Source organism: Melospiza georgiana, chromosome 2 (genome assembly GCF_028018845.1).
Source record: "Melospiza georgiana isolate bMelGeo1 chromosome 2, bMelGeo1.pri, whole genome shotgun sequence".
In the NCBI taxonomy this organism is placed as follows: Eukaryota; Metazoa; Chordata; class Aves; order Passeriformes; family Passerellidae; genus Melospiza; species Melospiza georgiana.
This window is the reverse complement of record NC_080431.1, coordinates 115,866,025-115,893,223: the sequence shown is the minus strand read 5'-3', so window position 1 is coordinate 115,893,223 and position 27,199 is coordinate 115,866,025. Positions and strand designations below refer to the sequence as shown.

General features: G+C 43.5%; 2 protein-coding genes across 2 annotated transcripts in view; one reads left to right on the top strand and one right to left on the bottom strand.

The window, feature by feature from the left end:
• Positions 1-278: 278 nt before the first annotated feature.
• On the bottom strand, positions 279-18,826 carry ZBTB21 (zinc finger and BTB domain containing 21). The gene is made up of 2 exons (XM_058018291.1): positions 17,871-18,826; positions 279-8,465 (listed from the first exon to the last, which is right to left on the bottom strand). Exons 1-2 carry the CDS (start codon positions 17,930-17,932, stop codon positions 5,276-5,278), a joined length of 3,252 nt encoding a protein of 1,083 aa, XP_057874274.1. The 5' UTR covers positions 17,933-18,826; the 3' UTR covers positions 279-5,275.
• Positions 18,827-19,822: 996 nt separating this feature from the next.
• Positions 19,823-27,199, top strand: part of UMODL1 (uromodulin like 1) — a 78,575-nt gene continuing 71,198 nt past the window's right edge. Inside the window, exon 1 of the mRNA XM_058045593.1 lies at positions 19,823-20,006. Within this exon, the coding sequence (XP_057901576.1) occupies positions 19,823-20,006 (184 nt within the window). The remainder of the gene's footprint in view (positions 20,007-27,199) is intronic.

Below are 27,199 nucleotides of genomic sequence, written 5' to 3'. Positions count from 1 at the left end.
TCACTGATTGCACATGAAGCAGGATTTGGGCTGTGCTCAAGTTTTTAAGGGATTGTCTGGAGCAGCTGGTTTTCCTGTATTTTCCAGTAAAAGCTTCAGTGAGGCATTTACTAAAACAAACAACTCCCCATTATTTTAGTAATGTACAAGTAGCACTTACATCCAACAAACAGAACAAAAGATGCTCTCTTACAAACTCACTTCCTACCCTGCAGACACAATGCTTTGTACAATAACAACACCCTCTGCCAAGAGATTCCAGTAGAAGACACAGTGACTCAAAAGAAACAAAGTGTAAGTTTATTGGACGCCAACATTTCTTAGTCAAGATCTAAGTAAAGAAAACACACAGTAGAAAAAGTTGTACAAAGCAGCAATGGATTTACATTACATTAAAGAAAAAAATTGCCTTAAGCTATTAAGTCTCAGTCCTAAAAAAAGTAAAAACCCATCCTGGTGTATTGAACAGATATAGAATGTATAAGGTATACAGGATTATAAACCCAGAGTTGCTTGTCTTACTTCTATAATCCTTTAAAATGACAAGTGATTTTGTGTAACTAACCGGAAAACTCTCTAGAAAATATATTGGATAATTCCAATTTCTAGTAGGAAACTATTCCCCTGTACCCAAGCACTTAAAGTGATCCCATTTTCCTGCTTTTTAAAAAAGGACACTGTCAAGAATAAGCCTTACAATATGTACTTTATGTGTATTTTGCACTTAATGCTGAAAAAGAGGGTTTGTTCTGATTTTTCTGTACTTATCTGAATTAAAGCTGCTGCTGCAATAGTGGGAAGCTTGTGTCTTTAAAAGATAGTGACTGAGAGTCTGGAAAAGGAAAAAAAAAGGATTGAGTCCTTTATTCTGGAATAGTGAGAGAAAAAGCAACATGAAAAATCAGCTCAACCCACAGAATTCAGTTATATTTTTCAGACATCCTCACAACAACTGAGGCTGCCCAAAATAGGTTTTTCAAGCCCAAGCAGCTCAAGTGTTATGAATCAATTTGTTTTTAAATTCTTCAATATTATTTATTAATATAAAGTATTTCCAATACAGGTATGTTCATCTTCTGTATCCAGCCTTTCTCTTGATAGTGTCCCTTTTCTTAGAGCAGTTACAGTACAGTTTTTTCACAAGTCATTTTAAATAAACAAGAATCAATAACATTAAAAATACTATCAGGCTGTGTTCAGCAACAACAGAAAAAAATATTTTAACACTGATTCAATAAGAGCAACACTAAAAAAACCCCCAACCAAAACAAACAGATAAAAAAAAAAAAACTCCAACAAAAACCAACCCCCTAAGCTTGTTTTGATTTTTACCTAAATCTGGTAGGAAAATGTAAACAATTTTATTGAACAGTATAGGCACATGCCAGATTACAGGCTCATGCCAGATATTTGCAGCCTCACTGTCAGAGCCAAGAAATTAGGCATAGTCTGTCCTTATCCCATGGGAGGAACTCAATTTAACACTGGAAGCTTGGAACAGCAACAGAGAGCACGCAGAGCTCTGGAGCAAACCCACGTGTCCAACTTGGGGAAAATGAAAATCAGGCAACAAAACCTCCTGGATGTTCCTGCCTTGCCTCTTAGAGCTGCTTGGGGTCACAGATAATGCAGCATCTCGTTTTTGGAACAGCCCAGACCAACTGTGGGCTCACCCTATTCACCAGGTTACCTCCTCCATCACCTGCCAGGGCTGTTTCACTCTGCCTCACCAACAACCCAAAACCAGAGACAGCTCTGTCACTGGTTGCTGTGTTTTGCTGCCATTGCTCTCTTCCAAGGTTGGTCATGGTCCCAATTCAGCAAAGAACTTGCACAGAACAATTTAAGAAAAAAAAAAAACCAAAATAAGACTGATCTTAATGGACTTAAGATAGGCTTAGAGGCTTTGCCAACACAGTGCCTGAAAGGAAAAAAAAGTCCCAAACCAAAATACATTTCATGGCTCAACACTGCTCCCCTGAAATGCAACACTAGTTTCCACTCCCACTGAAGCAGGATAGTTCTCTGAGATTTATCTGATAGGTTATAAAAATAGCAAAAAAAGGACAGAATTATAGATTCTAATCTATATATTAAAACATCTGCACGCTCCTGTCACAAATTTTAGAAAAAAAAGCAAAACACTTTTTTATATTTAACAAGACCTCTAACTTTTTGTCACTTCAATACACAGCTATAAAATTAAACAAAATATGATGAAAACAGACTTTTGCATCAATAAATTTGCCTTTTATTTTGGCTGTGGCCAAACTAGACACTCTTCAAAAGACCTTTATTTATAAACAAGCAACTAACATTTTTTCCCATAATTTAAATTTTAAGACATATATTAAAGTTATATAAGTGGAAGCATATTTATTCCATATCCTCCAAAATAAACACTTCTATCAAGGGCTTTTTAAGATACTGTATAAAAGCTAATAGAAAACCAGAACTGCTATATAAACATCTCATATTTAAATTTTAGAGATCCTGAATTCCTTTACTAAACAACAGGAACCAAATGTAAAAAAAAAAAAAAAAAAATAATCACACAGAACACGCTCAAAGTGGGAAACAAAACTTTAAAAACCCCCTCAAAACCAAAGCAACTGAAGAAAAACTTAGGAGGCTACTTAGACCAAAAAAATTTTATGGATTCTTTATAATACCTAGTACACTAGGAAAAGGTTAGGGTTTCTTCAAAGATGTTGCACAAGGTTTTGATTTAAAGTGTGTAGAATTTATCACCATAGCACAGAGCAGAATCCCAGCTGGAAGTGAGGTGGCTGTGACCCAGCTGAGCTGGATGCCACCTTCCTTCAGAAAGCACACTGAATTTTAAAAGGCTGTAGCTCAACTTTCAGGCTGTTGTGCAGAAGAATCACTGGGGAAAACTTAGGAACCATTCTACAAAAACACGTTCATATTTTATACACACAGATTTTTTAAAACATATATAAAGGGTACTTAGCAAGGCTTTTTGTTTTTCTGATTTTTAAAACCAGGTTTAAGTGCAATAACCATTTTATTCTGAAATCGTTTCTGGTAAGAAAGAAATTTATGGTTTTATTAGGTGGAATAAAAAAGTCAGTAACTGGAAATGTCACTATTAAGCAAGTACCTTGTTTCAACTGCAATGCCACTGAAAGAGTTTAACTGATACTCAAGCAAATTAGCCTAATCAAACTCAGCCACAGTTTGCCTGAAAGAGGACAATAAAGAACAATATGTTACTTTCAGAGGTGTCTAGTAGCAATTTTAGATTATACGAAAAACGAAGCAGAAGAGGCTTGAAAGTAAAACTGCAATTTTTTTGGTAGCTGAAAAAAATCAGGGGTCCATCCTGAGCTGATTCTTTCAAACTTCACTTACAGGAAAAATAGTTAAATATCTGTTGGGAAAAAAAAATGGTGGCACACTTGGCTTTCACTGAGAAAAATCTGGTGTGTGCCTAAGGGTGCCCATCCTCAGATTCTTAGGAGTTACACTTGTGCTTGATTTTGCTGAATCTCAGCATCAGCTTGCAATTTTAGCTTTTGAACTTGGGATACTGAAACAACACACATGGTTACACAGGGAATTCAAGCCTCACTCCTGCTGCCCCTGAAATGGTGACCAAACTCCTGCTGGTTTCAGTGGACACAGACTGGGCTCTGACTCAGCAGGCTGGAATTACATCCCCCTTCTCCCAGCCCTGCAGGGGGAACGTTGGTCAGGATCATAAACACAGCTTGCATCATTTATGTTCACTCCAACCCACCACCCCTCCACTAAGTTAAAATTCTAGCAAAATAAATTTCTCACTGTTGGTTCACCTCCTACTTCTGGGTAAATATTTCCTTGACTTATAGAAAAAATTGGACCCTTACTATAGCTCCTGGTAAATATGTGTGATCCTACTTACACTAAATGCTCCAGTTGCCATTTGAGGTAAAATAATGGAAGCACACAGAATATCTGCAGCCCATTATTACCACAATTTTCAACAAATTGGAAAATTGCAACACAGTCACATATGAGTAAAGCAGCAGAAAGAACTACTCTATATGCATTGTATCCATAAAATGCAGTGATTGTAGTGTGATTTTCTCCTCTGCTTTGAGCTGGATATGTACGCTTAATACAAATTTCAAATACATACTTCTTCATTTATACAGGTGTCTATATAAATATTTACATTTTTAGGTTTTGTTAAAACATATCTTTGTACTTCATGGCTGAGCTTATTACTTGTGTTTAGAAACACAACTCATCTTCTGTCCCTTAACGAGCTCTCGCTTGATGATTTAATAGTTATACATTCCTTTGTAGTTAAAATTACAAACAGTTGTACAAATAGTGGAAACAAAACTATGAAACTTGTCTGATATCCATTCAACCTCAGTTCATGTTATAAACAGTACCATTTGCATTATGATGGCTGTTACACAATGACTTCAGCTACCCAAGTATCTGTAGGAAATTAGTCTTTGGGACATTATATAAAGCAAAGTACCCCCTCTCTCAATTTTCCTTAGAAAGTTATAATTAAATGGCTGAAAGCAGGCTTGCTGCTACTTCTTATATAAAATCTTAATAATATTGCTGACTTTAGATTCTATTTTAATTTGCACAAGTTCCATACAACAACAAAACAATTCTATGTTCCCTTAAAATAGCAAACATTCGTATCCAATAACATCAAGATTACTCAAACTTGAGGTTTATTTGTTATTGCTAAAGGTTTCTAAGACCTAAGTCAATACAGCAAGACACTCCATCCACTTCCTCCCAAACTGCCAGTGCATGGCAACCACTTACATGGAGCTTGTGTGTGTGGGTTTCTTTTGGAAAAACAAATCATGACGTTGGTTACAGTATTTCACTACTATAAGTAGAACCTTCACACTCACAGTTAGAATCCAAATTGTTGTTTCTCTTTCATTTAATATGTAACTTTATATATAATACACACGCACACACCAACATCACGGGATGAAGATCCATGCATACAATCCAGATGCAATTGTATTTCAGTGTCAAATGAAATAAAATAAAATTTATTCTCTTACTATTAGATCCCAGACCACAATATTTTAAATTACTCTGCTTTCTACCTACTAACCAAGTTATAATTTTCCCTAATCTTCAAATCCAAGCAGCATCACAAATTCCAGATTTTCCATCATCATGACCATCCTTCTGATCCTCTTAAATTCGTAGTCTATGTGGCAGGCCTCTGAGATCCTGAACACAGCCCCCCCAAACCAGCTCTGCAAGGCTTCTCTTAAAGCTAATTGTGTGTCTGTTCGTGGCTCCAGAGGCTGAAAGCTGTCTTGAAAGTCCTGTGGCAGAGTTTGCACATGTACTGTCTCTTGAAGGTGATGGCCGAGAGCGGCGGTGCGTGGTAGAAGAGCGTGTCCGACTCCTGCGGCACGAACAGCTTCTCAGTAGCACCCGAGCTCTCCGGCAGGCCCGTGGGGCTGTCGGGCTCCAGAGGCTGGATTTTGGGCAGAGGAGGGGGTGGGGGTAAGGGTGGGGGTGATGGGGAGTTAGCTGGTGGACATATCTCAGGCTCTTTATTCGTGGACTCCTCTGCAGCCTGGGACATGTGAGACTGGAAGTGGCTCCAGAGGCGGAAATTGGTTCGGAAGGCCTTGTTGCACACGTGGCAGATGAAGGGCTTCACCGAGCACAGGAGCTCCTGGTGCCGCTCCAGCTGCTTGCGCAAGGTGAAAATCTTCCCACACTTCTCACAGGGCCACAAACTGGGATCTTTCTTGGAGACCACGTCCTTGGGTTCCCTGCTCGTTTCGGTGACCTCGTCCTCTATGTCATCTGCAGGCTCTTCTTTGATCTGGATTTTAAACTGCTTGGAAACACTTAAGTCTTCAGGCAGGCATGAAGAGTCTTCAGAATCAAAATTGATTTGTTCTGACGAATCACTGAACACGCCGTCCTCCTTTGCAGCAACAAAATTGTTCATTTTATTGGATTCCGACTGCGGAGGCAGCCGTGAGGAACTGGTGACTTCTCCATTGTGATCCATGAGGGGCAAAGAGAAGTTCTCTGATGGAGCCATTGTGTTCTGATTGTGAACTTCAACCTGATGGCGCCAGATGCTGAAGGATGATTTGAAGGTGCGCATGCACTCAAGGCAAGTCAGCTTCTTGTACTCACACTTGCTCTCATGCTCGTGCTTCAGGTCTGGAGAAGAAAACCTAAGGCTGCAGTAAGGACAGACAGTGGCGTTCCTACAGAGTCGCTCGTGGTTTCCCTGTTCAATCAGCGAGGAGAGCTTGGCATTGCAGAGACGGCACTGATAAACCTCCTTGTTTTCCACTGGGTTTTCAATATGGATGTGATCTTTCTGCTTAGGAGCCTTATTCCCTCCAATGGGCTTCTCCCCAGGGTGCATTTTTATGTGCTGTTTGAACTGGGAGAGGAAACGATAAGCTTTCCCACAGTAGGTACAAATATAGGCTCCTTTGGTTCTCGACCTTAAATTCCTTTTGATAACTTGTTGTGCTTGGGAAGCCGACTGGCCCTGAAAGCTCTGCTTGCCACGTCTCAGTTTCACAATCAGAGCTTTTTTGATTTCTCTCTCCCTCACTATATCGATCAGTTTTCTTTGGAATTTTTCATCCAAAAGGGCGTGTGAACTGGAAGCTGGTGAGGGATTCTTCACAATTCCATGCTGGGTCTGGCAGTGCGTCCACACTTTGAAATTGGTGTGGAATCTCTTGTGGCAGATATCACAAGCATAGGGCTTCTCTGGATTGTGATACATGTTAACATGGCGATGAAGACCTGCTGTTGATCTGAAAATTTTAAGGCAGTGTTTACATTTAAATTTTTTATTTGGTCTCGCTTCTTCCATCTCACTGTATTCATCTTTGCTGACATCAGAATCAGGGAAATCGGCATCAAGGTGCGTGGGGCTCGAGCCTTCCTCAAAGTTCTCTTCTGAGCCAGGAGAACCCTGCTCATCCGCCTTCAGCTTCTTGAATGGTGGCCTCCTATCATCCTGGAACCTCCTTTTGGCTGGAAGTCTGCTTGGTTCCTTACGATCATCCTCAGCTTTAAAAGCAAAGTCTTTGTTTGCCGATGCTGCAGCATCACCCACCGTGACTCGGATGATGTCAGCAGGATCTGAGAGGGGACTGCTGGGCTCAGTTTTGATCCTCACCTCCGAGAGAGGGGAAGCCACCTCCCGATCTGTTGTCTGAGAGGCACTGAAAGACCTAAGGCGATGTGGGTGTATTACCTGTGGCTTCTCATCCAAGGCCGACTTCTCCGATGACTCTTTCGAGGATGACTTTTGGGATGCAACATTAAATGTCTTCTGGGAATCGTTAGTTCCTGGTGAGGAGCACGAGGATACATGTGCAGGTTTTAGGTCAACAGAAGGTGAGTAAATAGGAACCTGGCTATCCATGGACAGTGACCTTCGAAGGAGACTTTTTACAAGGGGCCCACTTCTGTCAATACTTTGGTTTTCTGGGCCAGACCCACTAGATGGGATTACCAGCCCTAACTTGGAGTAGTAGAGCAAATTCCTGTCTTCCCCTTGACCATTTCCTTTTCCTGCCTCTCTCAACAGAAACGTGGATTCCGCTGCCCCACGCAGAGACAAGACTGGTGGACGTGGTCTTTTCAATGACATCTCTGCAACTTTTCCTCTCAGAAGCTGAGCGCTGCTTCCTGGCTCGCCGCTTGCCATTTCTTTCTCTGCCAAAGACATCTGAGGCAGCACCATGTTCCTTTTCACTAAAGCACCTCTGCTCTGATCCTCCACAGTTCCAGAAGTTTCATGAACCTTTGTATAGCTCACAGGGCCTTCTTTCAGCCACTTCCTTTCAGTCAGTGATAAGTTGTGAAGGGTTTCAGTTGGTTTTGTTACCTGTGGTCTGCTGCCAGCTTTGACAGCCACAGAGGGTGAAGGTTTAGGAGTATGGCTTAAGTCGTGCTGTGTTTGATTTATGCTTTTTGCTTGTGCTTCAATTCTGTTCTGACAGACAATGACACTTCTCTTCTGAGAACTACTTTCATCTTCATCTTGGTAGAGTATTTTTTTCATAGGACAAGAAGGAAAAGGAGCTTGAGGACTCTTGGAAACAATGTTTGTAAGAAAAGATATTCCAAGGCTGTAGCCCAGTTCTTGCACAGCTGCGAGGCTGCCTTTCTCAATGAACAAGGATGAAGAATAAATGTAGTTCAACACATTATCAAAAGCATCTGGCTCACAAAAGTCGAGCTGAAACACTGACTGAGACTCATTCTCCTTATTTGTGAACAGAGTCTGGAAATATTCACTGCTGGCAGCCAGAACATTCTTATGAGCTCGGAATTTCTGGTCTCCTACGATCAGCACAACGTCACACAGCTGTCCCTTGAGACGCTCCTCGTTCAGGGTGCTCAGCAGGGAAATGGCATGTGCTGGATTTATGTAATGCAAGAGCCCCTCCATGATTCTGGTGTCCCTGGAAAAGAACAACAACAACAAGCTGTAGGTTGCCTTATATGAACTGTTAGAGACAAAGTAAACACATCTCCTGTACTTTATAAACTGGCTAAACCACCACCAAACCGTGATTAAAGGAACAGCTTGTGTGGAGGAAAGGCTTGGGAATGAAACACCACTGGTAGCTCCAAAAAAGCACAGGCATGGGAAGAACCAGCTTATCTGCCCACTTCCAAAAATCCTTTTAACTGCTAATCTTACACCAAGGATATTGCACCTAACTAACTGGGGGATGGATGGAGGGATGGAGGGATGGATGGATGGATGGATGGATGGATGGATGGATGGATGGATGGGCGGGCTGTGTTCTCTTCATGTAATACACCTCTCTACAGGGAGGAACAGAACAGTTCAAGCATTTCACTCTTGATCATCTCTTTCTCTGCTTCAGCTTTATAAAGATCTATCTTGACAACTGGATTGATAAACTCTGGACTCTTGGATCAGGTATGTAAAGCTTAGTGATAGCAACTCACCTTTCTGAGGCTAAGCAACCCTGACAGCCTCCTGCTGACTACACAAATTTAGGGGGGTTTGTTGTCACTTTTAATAGGATGATGGAAAGGGCATTAATACTGGGAAGGGAGAAGGAAACAGCATTATTGTCTGTAATCTGAATTAATCAGGTTTACTTATGCTTAATAAGTGCTGTTAATATCTACTTCTAACTGTATGTGCCACTTAAAACTGCACTGGATTCTGGGAAATGTGATTTTTGAAAACCAGGATCTGGTTTCTGGGAAATGTCAGTTTTCACTGAAGTACCCCTGCACTGCTTTGCTCAGGATGAAAAGCACTCAGAGAACTGAAATCCCTGTTTCATTCATTAGCATTACAGCACTTTATGCCCACAACCCATACATCTGAGGAACAGTTACCCTTGGCTGCATCCAAGAGTACAATAAGGACAAATTAAGCTGCAGTGCAGAAATATCCATGATCCATGTGCTTCAAAACACAGCCCATTCCATACTGGATATGTCTTGATAACTCACTATACTGCTCCTGATGAGAGCTTAACAAAAGAAGATAACCAGGTTTTAAGTTAAACAAATAAATTCAATGGCAGGAGTTGCAATTTATATATCTGTGCACAAGAACACACATAGAGAAATCAACAATATTAAATTCTCTTATTTTTTTCATGGACACTCTCTACACTACCTCCATGGTGGTTGTAAAACAAACCAGGATCTATTAAAAGCAATTCTCTTACTTTTACAGCTGATTTGAGAAACTACTTTTTAGTTTCATTTGTACATGATATATGCAACTACAACAAAAAGGTTTCTCTGTTCACCAGCTTACAAGCAGAACTGTAAAGTTTATCAAAATAACAAAACAGTACTGAGAAGCTACAACCCCATGGTTAACAAATGAGGATGGTAAATCTTAAAACTAATCGGTATAAGTGATCAAAGTCTGAATTGGTATTATTGAGAAATGACATAAAGGATGCTGCATGCAGTGTCTCAGGGCACTGATCATATCAAGGACTGAGCTACCACTTCTACACCTAAAAGTACCAAATGAGTTCATAGTGACATGGCAACAGCACAACCAGAATGCTGTTTCCTCACCAGATCAGTCTTTACTTTGTATTTCAGTGCCTTGCAGTGTCATTTCATAAACACTAATTTATCCTTAATTCACCTTCAATAGCTATAATGCATAATTCCCCCACACCTCCATCTATAAAAAGCAGTGCAGTCAATCTCAAATTGAGAAAGCAATCTGGTTTGCTTTGCTTTCTATGTTTTACAGAAGAACACTGGGAGGATGGAGGTGGGGGTGTGAGGGTGGTGGTTCATAGCCCTCCTCCCTTGTGGATGCCACTGCAATTTAAAGTGGCAGAGTGTGGCTGGCCCCAGTCCAGTTTCGTGGTCTGATCACCCATTAACAATTACAGAGTTTTAAGTCTCCAGGAGAACAGCTTTCCCTTCACCTGGAAGAAAGTGAATTTGCAAACTCAAGTGATTCCTCTGGGATGCAAGTTGCAGAAGGTAAATGGAGGTAACAGATAACAGAGCTTAGGAAACTTTAACTGTGGTGATGAGACACCCAAGAGAAGCTGCTGCACAACCCACACTTCAAGGACACAGTGGAAACAGAGTATTAGTCAAATGTTTTGAAATATTTTAAGATCTTTCATTTTAATCTGCTTTGCCCTTGTGTTTTTCAAACTGGCAGAGTAAACACCATGTAATTACTGTGTCCCTCTACCTACATAACCCAGCAGTGCAGTGTAACCAGTAGAGAGTGGTGTAAAATCTGCAGGACTAAAGCAGAATCCAGCAGTCACCCATCCTGCTGGCCACAGTTCCCTTTTTCATTCCTACAACTACTTCAATTCATCCCATGAAACAGCGCAGACACAAACATCCCTGCAGTCACTCAGGGTGCAGTTTAACTCTGTCACTTTAACAGTAACCAAGGCTGCAACGCACACAAATGGCAAAGGACCAAATCAATCCTCCAAAGGCAGCTTTAATCCTGGTATTTCCTAACTCAAGGGCTTGACTTTCAGCTTAATAGCCTTTAGACACAACAGGCAGAAATTAAACAAACAATAGCACAAAACCACCAGAACTGTTTCACAGAGCCATTTTAAGACATTTACCCAGATCATGTGAAAGCCTGAAATATTTAGAAGTAGAAAAAAAAAATCAACCCAAAGAATACCCGAGTCAATGTGTTAAAATTTTAGTACAGGAATAATTTTCAATAACAAAGTTGATCCAAGTCATCCCTGCTCTCTTGTGTTCACCTTACCTGCACACTGCAGGTCACTCCTCCTTCAGCTGTGCCAGTACAAATATTTGCAGGCCCAAATGACGTAGCAGAACAGACAATAAATAAACACCCAACATTATTTCTTTTCAAATGCTGGTTGATTTTTATAGTGCACCACATCAGGAACTACTGCATTGGCATAACTGAAGAGGCAGCAGCAGGAACAGCCACAGGAGACAAGAACTGGGTCCCCAAAGCCAGTGCCTGGCTGCCTGTGCTGAGCCCCACACAAAAGCTTGCGTAGATACACAACTCTGGCAGTCTCCTGAAACACCAGATTTGGTTCCAGGTGTTTGAGTACTCCTACTGCTCAGCTGTAGATTGTTTTGTGATTAGCTACCTCAGATCTTTCCTCCAGATAATCTGCTTTTATTCTCTCTAACCCTTTTTTTTTCCAGCCACCTTCACTACTGACTGGAAACAAAGCTTTCTTCTTTTGTTCCATGATGTTCAGGTGACATCATGGAAACAGCAGGAGCACATCAGGAAATGTCCCACAGTGTGGTGGCAGCTGCCTCATGCCACAGCAGCTGCTGGTCCTCAGGAGGAGCAGTGACTGAACTCAGACTCCTGACCCAGGATGGGCCAGTGCAGCAGGAACCTTTGTGAAGCCAAGAAGAGATTTCAGTGTCAGCCTTCACAGAATCACAGATGGGTCAGGCTGGAAGGGAGCACAGTGGGTCACCAGGTCCAACCCCCTGCTCCTGCAGGATCCCAGAGCACACAGCACAGGATTGTGTGCAGATGGTTCTGGAATAGCTCCAGAGGGGGAGACTCCACAGCCTCTCTGGACAATCTGTCCCAGTTCTGTCACTGCACAGGGAAGAAGTTCTTCCTCATGTTCAGGTGGAACTTCCTGGGCATCAGTTCTGCCCATTCCCTCTTGTCCTGTTTCTGGGCACCACAGAGCAGAGCCTGTCCACCTCCTGCCACTGCCCCTTTAGATATTTATACACATAAATGAGGTCCCCTCTCAGTCATCCCTTCTCTAGGTTGAACAGGCCCAGCTCCCTGAGCCTTTCCCTGTAAAAGAGATGCTCCAGCCTCTAATTCCCTCCTTCAACAGCCCTCCACTGATCTCAGAAAACTAGATTTCAAAAGCCTAAGTGCCATTTGGTATAACATTGGTTTTATTTTATACTTTGAACAAGGACAGAAAAAGATGCCTCTACTATTTCAAAATAACTTTTGTAAAATAAAAGAAATCTCAGGAGAGCTCTTCACAAGGGGAGGGTGAAAAAGCTTAATCTTAGGCCCAATAATTTGTGGATCTTCAACAGCAACCTCCCTTCGAAGTGGCAGCTCCCCTTCCTTTCCTCTGTTCCTTACTCTCACATCTCCTCCCAGCCCTGTGCTTCTCTCTCCTTCCTTTCACCAGCTCTGCTCATTTGATCTCCCAGTGAGTTAATTCAACTCCTCAAAATTAGGCAGGGAACAAAAATAAATAAAATAATTCCAGAATTTTACATCTGTTTGCTATTTTCTAGGATAGGCAGCTTAATCAGCTCACTGAGGAAGAAATGAGCATCAGGGTTCCAGCAAGAGGAGCCAGGCACCTGCCCATTCTTTGTTCCACCAGCTTCCTCCATCTGAAATGTCACCTTTAGAAACAACAGAGCCACCAACTTTACAGCTGGAACATCCCAGACAGAATCAGGCAGATATTTATGTGGGGTTCCAGTGCAAGCTGCACCCTCAAATACATGAGCAACGAAGAGATGTTGATGATGCCTTCTGACTTCCACCATAAGGAAATCCCTGTCAGTGAAGCTCCATTAACAGTGTGCTGAGGGGGAGGGGAAAGAGTTCTGAAACCCTCCCTGAGATGCAACCTTGCAGCAAGGAGGTGCCAGGGCTGCAAGAAGTGCAGGGGGAAGCAGAGAATACAAGGATGGAGGAGGAAACACACAGAAGAGACAGACACTGAACAGGTTTAAACAGGGAAAACACACAAGAAGCACGGAGGGGACAAATCCACTAAAGAAATGTGGATTATAAGACTCAGCCCAAAAGTACAAGTGACTTCCTGGGGCATCCCCTGCCAAATGCAGAATGTTGCATTCATTTGAGTGCTTTGCTGAGGATCTGATGGCTCTGACAATTCTGGTGCTGTTTTAGACACCAGAAGAGTAGAAAGGTCCCTTACTCGTCTGTCACAAGTCCAGATGAAAAAGGAACCTCCACTGCTTAAGCTTCTACTCAAGTACTCTCTGCTGGATTTTATGATTTGAATTTGACAACAATTTATAAAATGTCTCTTCTCCCATCAACAGCCTTTGCAACACAGATACTCTTCCACAGCACATAGAGATTTGCACATCTCCCTATACACCCCCAAAATCTGTAGGTAAAAGCTGCAAACCCACACAGCAATATTGTTTGCATTTCTAGAGTATTTTTCTACCTAAATACTTCAATAATCTCTTGCTGCATGTTTGGGGGTTCTGTCTTGCTGGATGTAATGAAATGAGATCTCACTGCTGAGGCTGTTTTCCCCTGCAGACAGCACTGTGAACTCTCCATGAAGACAAACGTTTCTCATTTCCAATAGGTCAGCAGCACAGAGAGACTCACTGGCACGAAGACAGGCATAAAATCAGATTAATAACATGCTTGCCAGTGTGTGAAATTGATGGACTAATTTCTACCTACTTATCCTCCACACATATAAAAGCAGAAATTTAGAGCGAGAAAAAGAAGAAATTTTATAATCATAGATTTACAGAATGGTTTGGGAAGGGACCTGAAGGATCATCCAGTTCTAACCCCCTGCCATGGGCACAGACCAGGCTCCTCAGAGCCCCATCCAACCTGGCCTTGAACACTTCCAGAGATGAGGAAATCAATCTGTGCCAGTGCCTCACCACCCTCACAGTAAAGAATTTTCTTCTAATATCTAATCTAAACCTCCTTTCAGTTTGAATATTCTGCAGTCTGTTTTGCCCTAGCTCTAGACAGATAATTAGCAGCTAACCTGACACAGACATCAAAGTGACTCAGAAATGAGAGGCTACTTTTCACATTCAGATCATAGCCTCAGCTGCACGTTCTGACACTTAAAATAGCTCCCCCTGACGTGCAGCAAACTACAGAATGTCAGCGCACAAAGCTCCTCTTGTCATTGCCATTCTTGTTTACAACCCAGCAGCAGCTCAGGGTGCAATTTCATCCTGGAGCAGCCTGAGGAGGGATGGCTCCTGCAAGGAGCAGCCAGCAGACAGGATGGAAGGGACAGGGCACGGAAATGCTGCCTGGGAGCTCTCAAAGCTCTTCCTGAAACATTTAGTGAAGATTCAGTCACATCAAACACAATTTGTTATTTGTCCTGGCCTCCATGACTCGACTGCGTAACTCAGCCTCCAAATTGCTGTAAACTAAATCAAAATATGAAAAAGTTAAAAACAGCTTTCCCTAGGAGTTCTTCATCTTTCATTCCCTTGAAATGTTTGTTTTGTAATGCAAAATACAAAGCAACGTTTGCTTTGTAATGTTGCAAATAAAGTCTCTGATGGGACAAGTCTGAAAGGCTTGATGGCCATCAGATTTAAACACCTACAGTAATCTCATCTCCAGAAAGATTTGTCATTTTTGCAAAGAGATGCATGAAATTTGAAGAATTGCAGACCAAATGTGTTCACTTGTACTATTTCTACACATTGATTTTATTGTTTTATTGGCAATGCTGAGATATACTTATCAAATGGAGTAATACTCAATCATCTGCTTTACTAGATGAGACACATTAACTGGCCTAATTCACATTAAAAAGTTATCAACATACAACTTTTAATTTTGCTAGTGTAATAAACATGACAAACCCTAATTGTGGTCATATTTCTATGACTATAATGGTGCTTTTTACAGGCACAGTGTATTTTGGATGGGAAGAGAAGCCACACATCCCTGTAAGGTACTTTTCTATCCCAGAATAGTGTTTACACTAAGGTTTCTTTAAGGAAATGAGACATGAGGGGGAAAAGTCATACATTTAATCTGAAAAATGCAGAATATAAAAGATTGCAGAATATATTAAAAAAAAAATGCTGAGCCTAAAAAATTCCCAGTGAGACATTTATGATTCAAGGAATGCAGGTATCATCCTCCCACTGAAGGGATCCAAAGAAATGTCATTCAGCCATCACTGATTCTGGCCAAGATACTGGGAAGATGACTCAGGAATGACAACAGCAATTTTAGCTGAGTTTTACCTTAAGAGATTTAAAATCTCATGAATAGCATTTTCAAATAGGGAGATTTTCAGTTTACTCCAGTCCACAAGCAACTGAAGGTAGGCTATGTCTTATATAGTTAAAAAAAATTAATTTAAAAATCCAGCTCCTTGAACAAAAGCACTGTATTTTTATATCTTTACTCCCCAAAAGGATTTATGAGAATTGAGATGGCCATATTTTTACTGGAATTCCAGGAAATCTGGCCCTTAACCTCAACAGCTGGAGGACTGTACTCAGTTATGTCTTGGTACAGAGTAAACAAATTCCCTTTGGTTATGGCAGAGTGTGGCAGGGATCAGAAATCACTGTAACTCTGCTGCTTTTCCTTCCATGGAAATTAATTGGCATTAAAAGGGGCTTTGTGAGGCGTTTTTGCTGTCCCAAGTACTCTGTTTTTTAGAAGGGCTCTGGAGATACTCACAAATGTGTGCAGAGCAGACTGTGAGGGGGTGGAGGGGACACACTCACCGTGCCCTGTGCCAGAACTGTCCCTGCAGTACCCACACCTTGTCAGAGGCTGATGAGAATGAATGGCAACCTCAATGTTACTCACACTCCTCAGCACTGAGGCAGGATCAACCTTGGATAAGGAGATTAATGCTGCCAGACAAAAAAGGGAAAAATATTTCTCCCTTCCCCAAAGAATGAAATTTAGTTGTATACAAAGGAAAAGTTTTGTGGCATTTAAAAAAAATAAGTATTTGGACAAAGGATTTTTCATGTCTTCTTATCACAGAGTGCATGGAGAGAATTTGCACAAGGAGGATCTGGTGTTTCACTGCACCTCAAAGAAAAAAACTCTCCACAATCAACCAGGGGATTTCAAAACTTATATTTGTGATGGACAGCAGGACTGATAAACTGATGGGGGTGGGGATGGAAGAAACTTAGGAATATTGAAGACTTGCCCAACACTTTCTTTCCTTGTTCACAAAACATGCCTGAACTGTTCCAGAACAGCAAAAAGCAGTCAATAAGAAAAGACAACAAATTTCTTTTTATTTCACTGCTGATTGAAAGAAAATATAAGAGAACTGATGTCTTTAATATTATCAGGAAAAACATGGAAACACTACAGTACAAAGACTAATATTAAACCACAACAAATATTTGGGAAGGAACCCCCCCCTGCACAGAACAGCTATTTTAAATCAGGGCATGTTGCAGTCTCTCCATGACTTTGCTGCTTCTCAAGACTTTTGTTGCTTTCTGAGGATCACAGCTCATTACATGAGACAGATTTCAAAATGAAGGAGCTCAGTTGCTCAAAAGCTTAATGAGAGCAGAAATTGTTGCAACTGCAGCATGTGACTCAGAGCACAGCCCCTCCCAGAGCAGAGCAAACCTTGTGCTGATTACAGCTCAGCTTCCTCTCCCCTGCGAGTCCACACTTGGTCACACTCTGCAGTTATCACCCTTTTGCAGATAAAGCAAATTTCAAAACCCTGAAAGCTCCAGAGGGTTGGTTTTTAACAGAAACTGCTTCACATCCTGAAGCTCAAAACAAAACAGCTTCAATACAGCAGGAAAGCTCAAGGCTTCCTGCCAAGTCCTTTTAAATCCAAAGGTTGGTCTGCCCTGAACGAATATTGAGTAAAGTGTGATCAGCCAGATGATCAGAGCACTTAATTCTCTGTGTGCAAATATTCTCCAGCATCACACACAAAACACCCATGAGCTCAGAAAAGTGAATGTGTCAGAAATATCCAGCTTGCACTCATCCAGGGGGTTCTCAGTGTGAGATGGATGTGGCACACAATCACCCTGGCACTTGGAACCTACACAGGGGAACAGGAGGCACAAAAGTTCACGTTTATCATGAATGTACAGCACTAAAAGGACTTTGGGAACTTCCTAAAAGCTGCTGCCTGCTTTATATTCACTAAGAATGCTCAGGTGTTCTAAAGGACAAGGTACCTTGAACACTGAAGCAGAATCAGGGGAGCTCACAAATGGTGAAAACTCCAGAGGTTCTCATTTGTGACACCTCCCTGCAAGCCCCTACTGAGAACATGGAAATGACAGCTCCTGAAATGGTCACAATCCAGGCAGGATGGGTGGATTTTCCACAGGTAAACAAAATATTCTCTGCAGCATAGGGGTGAAACACACATCTGAGAGAATGGGATGCTGGGTCCCCTCCACCCAAGAGACAGCCACACAATTCGGGGTTTTTTGCTTAACAGGGTTTATAAAAACAGTTGCTTAAATTTGCTCCAAACTTCCCCTCAAGAGGATCAGCATAATGCTGGTGGAAAATTTTAGTCAGAGCACTTTGTCAGTTTGAGCAAAGTCAGAACAGAACACTAAACCTACACATAAAACAGTACTAGATTTACCTGCAGTGTGCATTGACTACTCCTGATTTAATATCAAAAAGACTTCCTGTACAAAAATACATCTTTTTAAAAAATCTAGTTTCACATTAATTTATCTAAGGATAAAGTATTAATTTTAATTTAACTACAAGATAGTCATTGTATTCACAAAAAGCTCTGTGATTGTGTAATTCATCACAATCTCTTCTGTAGGTATGTACAGCCTACCTACCTCTTACTTCCACTGGGAGTCCCAACTACAAAAAAAAAAGGAAGAGCTGCTAAAGCCATTGCTATTTAATTATTAAGATGGGCTTACTCAGTACACACACATTCCACAATTATTTCCTGTCTAATAGTAACTCCTTGAAGTTTTTCTTCTGTTTATTTACACGAGCCTCATCCAATCTGAACACAAGATCAGCAGAGGATTGTAGCAAAATTCTTTCTGACAGCTGTGAGCAGGTAAAACACCTTCCACAACTTTCTGCACAGCCCACCACTGAGGATTTCCCCACCTGACTGTGAAATATGCTTCATCCTGCTGATGAATAATCCAGCTCGGAGTAGCAAAGCCACGCTTTGTTTAGAGAACCACAGAATGGTCAGGCTGGAAGGGACCACAGTGGGTCACCAGGTCCAACCTCCCTGCTCCAGTAGGATCCCAGAGCACACAGCACAGGATTGTGTCCAGACGGCTCTGGAATAGCTCCAGTGAGACTCCACAGCCTCTCTGGGCAATCTGTGCAGGGCTCGGTCATTGCACAGCAAAGTTCTTATGTCGAGGCGGAATGTCTGCGCATCGGGTCCCAGCACTGCCGGACCCCATCCTCGGACACCTCCCCTCTCTAGACTGACGGACATTGACGAGGTTCGGTACCTGCCTGCACTGACACGCGGGGACCTCGCTGGGGGAGATGAAACGCGTCTCCCTTCCAGACACCCCGGGGAGGAGCCGCGGCACCCCCGAGTCACGGCCCTCCGGCGCCTCTCTCGCTCTAGAGCTCGGATGGCAGCGGGGGCACAGCCCGGAGCCGCCGCCGGCAGAGGAGGGGGAAGCGCTGGTCCCTCACACCGCTCGGGCGGCCGCTCCTTGTCACCACCGGTGCCTGCTATCCCTCACACCACCGGTCCCCAGCGTCCCTCACACGCACCGGTCCCTCACGCCCTGCGGCGGCCGGACCCTCGCGGCCCTCACGCCCCGCTGCAGCGGGTAACGGGCTCCTGAGGCGCCGCAGCCCCAAGAAGCCGGAGAGCGGCGCGCCTCTTCCCGCTCCCCCCTCTCCGCTCCCGACCCGCCTCTCCCCGCCTTCCTTCCATCCATCCATCCTTCCTTCCTTCCATCGCTGCCGGCCGCGCTCATGCGCCCTGAGCGCTTCCCCCGCGCCTCCCCCTCGGGGCTCGGGCCCGGGCGGGGCGGGCGATGTGGCGGCGGCGGCCGCGGGCACCTCCCGCCCGCTCCGGGCGCCTGCGCCGCGCCCCGCCAAGGACGGGGGGAAGAGTTTCGTAACCGGCGCATGCGCGCGGCAGCCGCATCCCCGCTCGGTGGAGGAAGGGGGGGGGGGGAAGGAGGAAAGAGGAAAAAAAAAAAAAAAAAAGGGAAAAAAAAAAAAAACCACCTCAGAGTTACGTCAGGAAAAGACGGATTTGTGCGCGGGGAGACCCGCGCGGCGCGGGCAGCCCCCGGGACGGGCGCGACACGCGGGCGCTACTCACCCTGTCCGCCGCCCCCCCCTGCTCGCCCCCCTCGGCGCCGCCGCTCAGGGCTCAGCCCGCGCTGCCGCCGCCGCCGCCGTGATTCCATCCATCTTGAATTTGACGTCATCCCACAACCGAGGGATGAGGTCATCGCGGGGAGCGCTCGTCACGTGCGCGGCGCCGCGATTGGCCGGGCCGGGGGGGAGCGGGGGGCGAGGGGGCGGCGCGGCGGGGGGGGGGAGGGAGACGGCGGGGGGGAACGGGGAAACGGGGAAATGGAGCGGGGATCCCCCGACCGACCGACTGACAGACCGACCGACAGCGCGCCCGGCCGGCCGCCTTCCAGCGCGGGCAGCACCGCCCGCAGCGCCACGGCCGCCGCCCTCAGCCCGCCCCGCCGCAGGGAAACTGAGGCAGCCGCCGCCGCCGCGCGGGTGGGGGTGGCCCGGCACGGGGGACGCACACACACGGAGGGGACACACACACACACGGAGGGGACACACACAAGGAGGGGACACACACAAGGAGGGGACACACACACACACGGAGGGACGGGTCCGTGTGGCGGGGGACAGAGGGTTCGGGAGGTGCCGCTTTGGTAACCCGCACCCACCGCCCCCCCCGCCTGCGTGCTGTGGGTGTGAGGGGAACCCGCGTGCCGCGTTAGTGCGCGATTCACCGACATTTGTACTTGTTTCGTCGTGAGGTTTTATTGTGGTGATTATTGTTATTATTATTGGAGTTTTTTGGGTGTAGCGGTAAGGCCCAGTGTGGTCTGTGAAGAAGCACCGTGCCTAGTGCCACGCACTGTGTCCCTCACAAGCAACCCCCCAACCCCTGACATTTCTGTCCCCCTCAAAAGCCACCACTGTCCCCATCAAAAGTCACCAAGTCCCCCAAGTCACCCAATATCGCATTCACTACCCAATGAACCCCTCAAAAACCACTCAATGTCCCTCAAAAGCCACCCACTGTCCCCCTCAAAAGCCACTCCTGTCCCACTCAAAAGCCACCCATTGTCCCCCTCAAAAACCACCTGCTATCCCCCTCAAGAGCCACCCACTGTCCCCCTCAAAAGCCACTCCTGTCCTTTAAAAACCACCCACTGTCCCCCTCAAAAGCCACCCTCCAACCTCTCAAAAGCCACTACCATCCCACTCACAAGCCACCCACTGTCCCTCAAAGGCCACCACCCTCTGTTGCCACCAGGGACACACATGCCCAGATCCCGGTGGGTTTTCGCTCAGCCCCTTTCTAGCTGCTGATTTGAAAAAAAAATTATAATGGCCATTATCATTGCTTTAGGCTGGCTTCTTATCGTGATTATCCGCTTTGAATTAAATACCCGAATAGGGCTTTATGTGTCAAAATGCAAGTATTAAAATAGAAATTAAGAATTACAAGATTCCTCTTGTTTTTATTGAAAGCTAATCTGGCGTGTTATCTTTTCATTAAGGACAGCTCTAGAGATTAGCATCTAATCCCATACATGTTTTCAGTGTGCTTTCAGATATCCCACCTAGGTCACAAATACTCTGAAGCAGCTGCAGAATCCCTGGAATGTTTTTAGGGATGCATTTAAGCCTTTTTTTTTTTTTTTTGCCAAGGTTTTGTTGCAAATGGGCTAAAACCCATGTAAGGGAAGGAGATGTACCTTACTGGGTCTGGCTCCTTTTTCCCCTCTCCAGATTTTGGGGGTTTGTTTTGTCATTGCTGGCTCTTTTGGTAGCTTTGGAAACTGGGGAAGCTGCTTGTGAAAGGAGTGGGGTTTTTTTCTCACTCAGGGACTCGTGCCCTGATGCGAGTGTGGCTTTGTGAGCCAGCACAAAACCCCAGCAAAGCTCTTTGGAAGAGTTCCCTGCTCTGCTGTGCTGTGCAGACAACTGCTCTGGCACGGGGGCTGCTGTGGTGATGGGAGCAAACAACTGGGAAAGCACTTGCATCTGTTCCCATAAACCAGTCAGTGCAGTGAGGCTGGCGGTGCTGCCAGGGGAGCATTTGGGGAGCTAACCGGAGCTTTCTTCTTCTTTTTTTAAATTTTTTTTTCCTTCATGTGTACTAAGTTACTTCTCAGCCGAGCAGAAACTAGTTGGTTTTTGCATAATTTCTTAAGTGTGCTTCTCCAAAAGGGCTGTGGCACAGGTGGAGGATCTCTGTCCCAAATTACCCTGCTGAAAGGCGGTCTTACACTTGTGTGTGTGTTGCTGTGCAGGTATTTATTACCAGCATTTTTAATTTGTCAGGTTCCCTAGTGAAAGTGCAGCCAGTGGAACACAGCCCATGCAGTGCCTTGTATAATTCTGTTGGAGAGAGTCCAGAGGAGGCCACGAAATTGATAAGAGGACTGGGGCACCTCCCCTACAGAGACAGGCTGGGAAAATTGGGTGTTCATCCTGGAGAAGGCTGTGTGCAGACCTCAAAACACCTTTCAGAACCTGAAGAGACCTGCCAGGAAGCTGGAGAGGAGCTCTCTGTGGGGGACTGGAGTGACAGGACAGGGGGGAATGGGTACAAACTGGAAAAGGGGAAATTTAGGTTAGATATTAAGAAGTTTATCACTTTGAGCATGGTGAGGCCCTGGCACAGGGTGCCCGGAGCAGCTGTGGCTGCCCCTGGATCCCTGGCAGTGCCCAAGGCCAGGTTGGACACTGGGGCTTGGAGCAGCCTGGGACAGTGGGAGGTGTCCCTGCCATGGCAGGGATGATCTTCCAACCCTTAATGTTCTGTGATTCTATAATTTTGTCATTCTTACAAACACATGATTTGAGAAAATTTTGAATGCAATCCTCCAAGATTCTGTGATTCAAAAAGACATAATCTGGTTGTAGTTCATGATTGAGCCTGATTGACTTGTTTTTAAAGTTTAAAAAGTTTAAAGATGTTATTAAAGTTTATGGTTGTCTTATATTCCTGTAAATCAGATTTTTCTTGATCCTAATAAAATCTAGGGAAGAAATTCATTCTGGAGAATGATAAGGGCTTTAAGTTTTCTCTAAGTAGGTTAATTTTGTCAAATGTACCATTCCCAATTATTTGAATGTATTCTGGTTCTTCAAGATCAGCTTGTTTATGAATGTATTTTCCAACATTTCTAATTTTAGATGCTTTGATGGGGGGCTTAGTTTGATATATTTTTCATCTTTATGTGTGGTTGCAGCTGTTATTACCAGGTGCATGTTTGTTAAGTATAAGGTTTGTTGTCCATTTGGAGTATCCAATAACTGCTCAGATTAACTTTGGATCATACTTGCCAACAAGCTTTATCACTGGAATTTTGTTAAAAACTGAGCCCCTGCAAAATGTAGAATATAAAGAAACTTCAAAGAAAATAAAGGATGATTATACATGGACATTGTGAGCAAATTAACATGTAAAAGCTAAAACACTAAACCACTGGTTTAAAGTATGAGAATTGCTGGTTTTCATTGTGTAAATATTGCACTGAAGGGCAAAATTGTGTACTCTGAATAGTTCAGTGTTTTTGACACTAACATTTTCAATATAAAAATAGTTGAAATGAAGTCATATCCTGGAGATAATTGTCTTTTTTTTTAGATCTGTAGTTTCAGCTCTTTTATATGTAGACATCCTAGAGTTTTCTTTAATGAAGATTTGGACCTTGTGTGATTAATTTAAATCTAATGACATCAGGTTCTTTTCCTGCAGAGAACCCAGAAGTAGCTCAGATACCCTGAGGCACTCCTCTATCAGCAGCTGGGAAAGAGTTTTGCAGAGAGGAGTTTGGTTTTGAGGGAGGAGAGAGGATAAGGACAGAAGCAGCAGCTTCATTTGCCTGGGGGAACCTTGACTAGATGGAGCTGCTAACATTTTTCATCTTGGTAAATTTTCTTTGAATCTTCTGTCCATGCAGAGTGATCTGTTCTGTATTTTGTATTTTAGTGGCTTTGGGAGTGTGTCCTGCTGGAGCACCTTGGCAGTGGGGTTTCTCCAGCTCCAACTCCTCCTGCAACCACTGTAAAAGCGGAAATGCAAAACCCCAGGCACCACAGGGGTTTGTCTCTTGTTTCTCACCAAATCCTCTGGAACTGATTATTGCCAAGAACATATTTCAGAGGGAGGTGGTTAATCTCTGAAAAACTGCCTTCTGTCTCTCTGCCCCTGAAAATCTTAGAGTGGGGCAAATGCTGTGGCTGTTACCCATTCCTTCAGCCACCCTCTTCTATCTCAGAATTTCTGGGATGTGGAGCTGTTACCTGGGATCACAGAACACACGTGAATGAACCCATTGCTTTGAATGCAGATGTTCCTGGGAACTCTCTTTATTGATTCCAAATATTCTGCCAAAACTTAATGACTTGCCAAAATGCAAACACAGAATTTTCTCATTGCAGACAGCTCTGCACTGTAAAGGGTGCCTGGACTTCTATTTATCTCTTCTCATGTGTTCAGATGACACTTCCTATAACAAATACTAGAAGGTAAAGTAAGGAATCTTACTTTTTCTGGTTAAAACCTGTCACTTATCTTGTCATGAAAGTAGAGACACTTCTCGGCATTCAGAGGGAAAACCAGACAGTGAGATACACAATGTAAGCATTAAAAAAAAATTCTATTTCCATTACTGGTGTGATACGAGGCACACAGACAAGACTCTTCCTGAAGGTGTAAATTTCTTACCAGGAAAATAACTATAATACAGAATAATGTAAAACTGCCTGCATTCCTGGTATTGCTTCTGAGTGCCAAGTCTTGAGCTTTTTTAGCTGTCAGCCTCATTCTTCTGCAAATAGCACAATCTAGTTAATATTTTCCACTTGGAGCCCACATGCAGCAGCTTGGACAGGTTCAGATAAATGGTGCCAGACAGTGGCAAGCTGGGTGGCAAAATTAACCTGGAAAGCTGTTAAATAGCAAGAAACACATTCCTATCTAAAAAGGTGATTGTTCCACAGATTGGACAACGATTCAGAGACAAATAAACCACAGGTACTGGTGTGTGTTTTTTTAAAGTGGGCAGACAGTCATGGGTTACTATGATTAAAGCATAAAATAGTCTTCATTTGCAGCTAGGAAGGGGTTGCAAATTCGTGGGTATTTCTAAAAAACACGTTGATGAAAAGCTGCAGGAGCAACTGAAATAGAAAATCTGTCACAGCACAGCAGATACAGTGCAATTTTGTGTTAGCAGCTCTCCCAGCTCTGTGTAACTTCAGCTGGAGTTTGGTGTCTGAGCCTTCTAAAATTAAAATCCTGAGTATTCTGATTACAGTGGAAGTGTGTAAGAATATTAAAAAGTGGCTTTGGTTTCCTAGTTACAAGTGTATTCATCCCAGCTCATTGTGCATGTAAAGAAATTCAGGAAAAACCAAATGGAGAGATGGATGATATGGCAAGCATTTTCTCTCATTCTGTCCAGACAATAAATTCAAGCAAGGAAAAGGAAGAAAAAATAATTTTCTGGTGCTTATTATTAAAAAAAATAAATAGGAGGACTTATGTTTTGGTTCATGTTTAACAAAGTTAATTTCCAGGAAGAACAAACGGAATGATAATGCAAAATTTTGCTTTAGTACAGTAATTCTGTTAATGTCCTGCTTTCCTGTAAATGTGGCTTTGGGGATCGAGTTTCTTGGCAGAAAGCAGCATGGCTTTCTTGAGAAGGTTCATGTAAGTGAATCAGAGAGAGCACCAAAGAGCTATTAGGGCTATGGTACACTGGAAAAGTGAGCTTGATGCTTTCACTCCTCAGTGTCACTCACTTTGGCCTCAAATGGGAACATTCTGGGGTCAGAGATTCCACACAGATGGACAGCAATTTCCAGAATTTCAGCCAGTCCGGTTGTGTTTGTGCATTGCTGAGCTGCTGGAAAAGTGTGGTGTATGTGGAGTAGATGATTTTTCTTTTCAGCAATTGTACCCAAGTGTTAGAGGTGATGCGTGGTAAGTTCTTGTCAAGCAAAAAATGCACAAGTTAGGAAGGAAAAATATTGCCTTGCTGAAAAAATATGTTTTCATTTCTTTGTTTCATCAGATAGTGCCAGGGCACTGTTGTGTCACTAATTTAATTTAATTTCTGATGTTAACATGCTGGTTCTTAGATGAAAAAAATGTGTATTTCAAGAACAATTTATAACAACTTCAGACTTATTCTTGTGCCTTTCTGTGCACTCTAAAGACATGCCCATGGTGTGAGATGAGCAAATAGCACTTGCTTTCAGGCCATGAGTAGAAGTTCTGCCCTGTGACACTTTTGCATTTCTATGGCCTGGGCCCTCTGGCTGATGTCATCTCCTCATGGATTTATCCATTACTGAGGGGAAGGCTCAAGTGGCAGAGCAAAAATAGCCAAGATACAGAATTATTGATGTCTTTATATTCAGGCTACTGACTGAATTTATTGTCCATTCTGGACTGTAAAATTACATTCTATGCATGATGAATTCAGCCCCCAGAACAGAATGGGGATTTCTTTAGGAAGTGTTGTTTTCAGTTCTGAAGGACAGGAGCAGTGCACTGGAAGAGCCCTTTTTGCCTGACCTGTTTCTCTGTCAATTTACCACTCTTTCCCCAGTTCCCTGTGGCAGCTCATTACCCAGGAGCCAGTGATACATGGGCAGGAGAGAAGCTGATTGCTTCTCCAGAACCTGCATCCTGCTGGGCACCAAACTGGCTGTAACATTTAAATCCCAGGCATTTGGGAGCTACATGTGCTTACACAGCTCTGTGTGTACATTGAATTTTGAGTGCTGAATGTGAAGAGACAAAATTTGTCCATGCCATTACACAGTTGGGCCGATTATACAAATAACATCTCTGCAATGTCTTTTAGTTCTGTTCACAGAGGTCACAGCTCTGGGTTATGTGTGACCACTACAACAAGAATATGTCCTGGAGAGCCACAGCACAAGGGTTTCTACAACTCTGATGGTAAAATCCCACATGGCTGCACTGGATTTTTTGTCAGACCCTTGGTGACTTCTTACAGCATCTTCCTTGGTGCTGTCGTGGACCTTCTTGAGGGGAAAAAACCCACAAACTTAAAAAAAAGGGTTTTAATGGGCAGAACTCTCCAGATCTACTGAGAGCTAATCAAGTAATTGCACAAAGGATAAAGATACACAGAAAAATCTGGCTTTAAGCTTTTTAATTTCTGTATTTTGTGATGTTTGTGTGTCTGAAGCATTATTGTCTCTATTTCACAAGCTGTGAGGTCTGATGGCTCAGGATTAGGAAAAACTTATGTTGATATTTGGGCCTTGGGTTGAAATTGCCTTCAGAGTTATGCAGGTGTATTTTGGGGCTGAGATAAAATATTATGGCACTTATCTGGTCAATTAATGGCTAATTAAAGCACAGAAAATACTGAGGCTCTCAAAGTGGCATAGAAAGACTCAGCTGTGGCATTTCAGTGAAGGTGGCTGTTCTTTCTCCTCTTGAGATCTCCTCCTATTTCCAGAGTAGCACAAAGGATCAGTAAAGTTGTCTTTAAATACAAAAGGGAATTTCCCTGCATGGTGGAAATGCAAATTTCCCTTTGCATGTGCACAAGGAAGTGGGAAAAGGCAGAGGGTGTCTTGCTGCAAGGATGGCATAGAGGGGAATTGCAGCTGGAACCTGAAACACTCACAGGAGAGTTTAGCATTTTCCAGGCTAATCTAGAGTAGCTGAGGAATCTGACTCCTGAAATCTTG